Here is a 5,373-nt window from a genome sequence, read left to right on the forward strand (position 1 = left end):
AAACATTGGGATCTTACCATTAGACATGGTGGATTAGAAACTGCCAAAATATTAAATATATTTTTGTAATAAAATGAATTATGATTTGTTTGCACCAAGGCGCTTATGTACATATTCATGAACATAAGTAGTCATCATAGAAAATTAGAAAAAGTCCTACACTAACAATATTCAGCAAAACATTGGGATCTTACCATTAGACATGGTGGATTAGAAACTGCCAAAAATATTATAAATAACTTTTAATAAAATGAATTATGATTTGTTTGCACCAAGGCGCTTATGTACATATTCATGAACATAAGTAGTCATCATAGAAAATTAGAAAAAGTCCTACACTAACAATATTCAGCAAAACATTGGGATCTTACCATTAGACATGGTGGATTAGAAACTGCCAAAATATTAAATATATTTTTTAATAAAATGAATTATGATTTGTTTGCACCAAGGCGCTTATGTACATATTCATGAACATAAGTAGTCATCATAGAAAATTAGAAAAAGTCCTACACTAACAATATTCAGCAAAACATTGGGATCTTACCATTAGACATGGTGGATTAGAAACTGCCAAAAATATTATATATAATTTTTAATAAAATGAATTATGATTTGTTTGCACCAAGGCGCTTATGTACATATTCATGAACATAAGTAGTCATCATAGAAAATTAGAAAAAGTCCTACACTAACAATATTCAGCAAAACATTGGGATCTTACCATTAGACATGGTGGATTAGAAACTGCCAAAATATTAAATATATTTTTTAATAAAATGAATTATGATTTGTTTGCACCAAGGCGCTTATGTACATATTCATGAACATAAGTAGTCATCATAGAAAATTAGAAAAAGTCCTACACTAACAATATTCAGCAAAACATTGGGATCTTACCATTAGACATGGTGGATTAGAAACTGCCAAAAATATTATAAATAATTTTTAATAAAATGAATTATGATTTGTTTGCACCAAGGCGCTTATGTACATATTCATGAACATAAGTAGTCATCATAGAAAATTAGAAAAAGTCCTACACTAACAATATTCAGCAAAACATTGGGATCTTACCATTAGACATGGTGGATTAGAAACTGCCAAAAATATTATAAATAATTTTTAATAAAATGAATTATGATTTGTTTGCACCAAGGCGCTTATGTACATATTCATGAACATAAGTAGTCATCATAGAAAATTAGAAAAAGTCCTACACTAACAATATTCAGCAAAACATTGGGATCTTACCATTAGACATGGTGGATTAGAAACTGCCAAAATATTAAATATATTTTTTAATAAAATGAATTATGATTTGTTTGCACCAAGGCGCTTATGTACATATTCATGAACATAAGTAGTCATCATAGAAAATTAGAAAAAGTCCTACACTAACAATATTCAGCAAAACATTGGGATCTTACCATTAGACATGGTGGATTAGAAACTGCCAAAATATTAAATATATTTTTTAATAAAATGAATTATGATTTGTTTGCACCAAGGCGCTTATGTACATATTCATGAACATAAGTAGTCATCATAGAAAATTAGAAAAAGTCCTACACTAACAATATTCAGCAAAACATTGGGATCTTACCATTAGACATGGTGGATTAGAAACTGCCAAAAATATTATAAATAATTTTTAATAAAATGAATTATGATTTGTTTGCACCAAGGCGCTTATGTACATGTTCATGAACATAAGTAGTCATCATAGAAAATTAGAAAAAGTCCTACACTAACAATATTCAGCAAAACATTGGGATCTTACCATTAGACATGGTGGATTAGAAACTGCCAAAAATATTATAAATAACTTTTAATAAAATGAATTATGATTTGTTTGCACCAAGGCGCTTATGTACATATTCATGAACATAAGTAGTCATCATAGAAAATTAGAAAAAGTCCTACACTAACAATATTCAGCAAAACATTGGGATCTTACCATTAGACATGGTGGATTAGAAACTGCCAAAAATATTATATATAATTTTTAATAAAATGAATTATGATTTGTTTGCACCAAGGCGCTTATGTACATATTCATGAACATAAGTAGTCATCATAGAAAATTAGAAAAAGTCCTACACTAACAATATTCAGCAAAACATTGGGATCTTACCATTAGACATGGTGGATTAGAAACTGCCAAAAATATTATATATAATTTTTAATAAAATGAATTATGATTTGTTTGCACCAAGGCGCTTATGTACATATTCATGAACATAAGTAGTCATCATAGAAAATTAGAAAAAGTCCTACACTAACAATATTCAGCAAAACATTGGGATCTTACCATTAGACATGGTGGATTAGAAACTGCCAAAATATTAAATATATTTTTTAATAAAATGAATTATGATTTGTTTGCACCAAGGCGCTTATGTACATATTCATGAACATAAGTAGTCATCATAGAAAATTAGAACAAGTCCTACAGTAACAATATTCAGCAAAACATTGGGATCTTACCATTAGACATGGTGGATTAGAAACTGCCAAAAATATTATATATAATTTTTAATAAAATGAATTATGATTTGTTTGCACCAAGGCGCTTATGTATATGTTCATCAACATAAGTAGTCATCATAGAAAATTAGAACAAGTCCTACACTAACAATATTCAGCAAAACATTGGGATCTTACCATTAGACATGGTGGATTAGAAACTGCCAAAAATATTATAAATAATTTTTAATAAAATGAATTGTGATTTGTTTGCACCAAGGCGCTTATGTACATGTTCATGAACATAAGTAGTCATCATAGAAAATTAGAACAAGTCCTACACTAACAATATTCAGCAAAACATTGGGATCTTACCATTAGACATGGTGGATTAGAAACTGCCAAAAATATTATATATAATTTTTAATAAAATGAATTATGATTTGTTTGCACCAAGGCGCTTATGTATATGTTCATCAACATAAGTAGTCATCATAGAAAATTAGAAAAAGTCCTACACTAACAATATTCAGCAAAACATTGGGATCTTACCATTAGACATGGTGGATTAGAAACTGCCAAAAATATTAAATATATTTTTTAATAAAATGAATTATGATTTGTTTGCACCAAGGCGCTTATGTACATATTCATGAACATAAGTAGTCATCATAGAAAATGAACTGACAGAAAAGTGATATATGGGTGAAATGTAGACCAGAATGGCCTCTATAATTTTGCCGTAGAACTTGATCTCATCGATTACTCAGAAGCCAAGATAAGCCAGGTTTTTTGTTTCTTAACACATTTTTTCATCCAGAGTGCCCCAAGTGTTCATTTGTTGAACTTCAACTATATCAAAGAATTGTTGTATTTTGTGGGACTTTCCATTTAAAACCCTATTTTAAGTGTCTTGGTCGAGAAGAAGTAGTCAAATTGGCATCTGAGTGATTTCAAAGCGTTATTATAGGAAAGATCAATTTTTTCACACTTAAACGGCAAAATCGGAGTGATAGCGTAGTCTGAGCGGAAAATGATGTATGGACGAAATGTAGAGACAAATATCCTCTATAATTATGTCGAAGTAATCATCAAAATCGGTTTAGCGACAGTCGAGATAATTGAGGTTATGTGATATTGAAATTGGTTTTTCGACTGTGGCACCCCTGGTGTTGGTCCCACAAAGTTCAAATATTCTAGAAAGTTGTAGCATTTGGTGAGACCTTTCGTTTAAGCCCTCATTTATCAAAATCGGTCACATAGAACTGGAGATATGATTTTTTGAATTTTGTGAACTTTGACCCCTCATATCTCCAATTCTGTTTTAACCACAGCGCACTTACGCACCATTTTGGAAACGTCCTAGACTGGACTACAACATACTAAAATTTCATTAACTTGCACAATGCCGTTTTTGAGAAAAATGTCTTTGAACTTCGATGAATTTTGACGCTATCACAGCGCCAGCTGTGGTGACTTTTTGAACTTCCATCTGAAAGTGCTTATCGAGACGAAACCAAAAAGGTAAAATTTAGGTCGATATGTTAATTAGAACCGGAGATAGAGGCCGGCCAATGTTCGAACTTTGACCCTTTATAGCTCGGGTCAGGGGTTATGGATCGACTTAAGGTTTTTTTTGTTTGATAGGTATAATCAACGGCTACAACATACTAAAATTTCAGCCCGATTGCATAAGGAATTTTTGAGTTATTTAACTTATAAGATTTAAAAATTTTCTTTTTAATAATAGCGCCCCTAGCGGTGGTTTTATGAACTTGCGATGTTAGAAGGGGAAGTGGCATTTCACGAGTGCTTTCCAAAGAGTCCTCATTTTTTAAATTCTGACAATTAGAACCGGAGTTATGGCCATTTTAGGAAATTTTATTTGGACCCTTATAGCTCTGGTCAGGGGGGTCGGGGAACTTTAAGTTTGGTATTGATGGAAAGCTCTAAGGCCCAGCTATAACATACTAAAATTTGAGCCCGCTCGATGCCATAGGGGCGGAGCTATTGAGAAAACAATAAAAGGGGGTCTTCAAAATGGCGGAAGGAGGGGTGGGGGGTCGGGGGTCAATGCACCATGTTGCAATTTTCATACGATATTTAACCTTTGCCGAAAACCCCAAGTCGATATCTTTTTTAGTTTAGGAGCTATTAAGCTCCAAAGAGCGGCCGGCCGGCCGGCCGGCCGGGAACATAACTTAGCCCCCCATATATTCGTGATCAGGAAGTGGCGAAACACATTTTGGCCAAGTTTGAGCGCGATCGGAGGACATGAAATTTTGTTAGGATTATAGTAGGTGAGATTGTTAAGAATCTCACCTAATATTGATAAATTGAGACAAATCTGTGGATATGGCTGGCGGAAAAGCAGGCAAGGATTCTGGAAAAGCCAAAGCAAAGGCCGTTTCGCGTTCAGCTAGGGCTGGATTGCAGTTCCCTGTGGGCAGAATTCATCGGCATCTCAAGAATCGCACCACAAGCCATGGACGCGTGGGGGCCACAGCGGCCGTCTACTCAGCTGCCATCCTTGAATATCTCACCGCTGAAGTACTGGAGTTGGCTGGTAATGCATCAAAAGATCTTAAAGTGAAGCGTATAACTCCCCGTCACTTGCAGCTGGCCATCCGTGGAGATGAGGAATTAGACAGCCTTATTAAGGCCACTGATTAAAGATTAAACTGCGAGAATTATCGCGGTATCTCTCTGTTGTGTACTGGATATAAGGTACTCTCCAACGTTACGTATAGTAGACTGCTCCCATGGGCAGAAAAGATAATTGGTTCATATCAGGCAGGATTTCGACCGGGAAGATCTTCAACTGACCAGATTTTTGCATTGCGCCAGATTCTGGAAAAATGCACAGAGCAATCCATCACTACACATCACTTGTTTGTTGACTTC

The 5,373-nt window shown here is 33.9% G+C and overlaps 1 protein-coding gene across 1 annotated transcript; it reads left to right on the forward strand.

Moving 5' to 3' along the window:
• The first annotated feature begins 4,799 nt into the window (after positions 1-4,799).
• LOC129808682 (histone H2A.v) lies at positions 4,800-5,142 on the forward strand. Its single transcript, XM_055858453.1, has one exon. The coding sequence runs from the start codon at positions 4,825-4,827 to the stop codon at positions 5,140-5,142; it is 318 nt and encodes a 105-aa protein (XP_055714428.1). The 5' UTR covers positions 4,800-4,824.
• Positions 5,143-5,373: the final 231 nt, after the last annotated feature.

The sequence above is a fragment of the Phlebotomus papatasi genome, chromosome 5 (genome assembly GCF_024763615.1).
Source record: "Phlebotomus papatasi isolate M1 chromosome 5, Ppap_2.1, whole genome shotgun sequence".
Lineage (NCBI taxonomy): Eukaryota > Metazoa > Arthropoda > Insecta > Diptera > Psychodidae > Phlebotomus > Phlebotomus papatasi.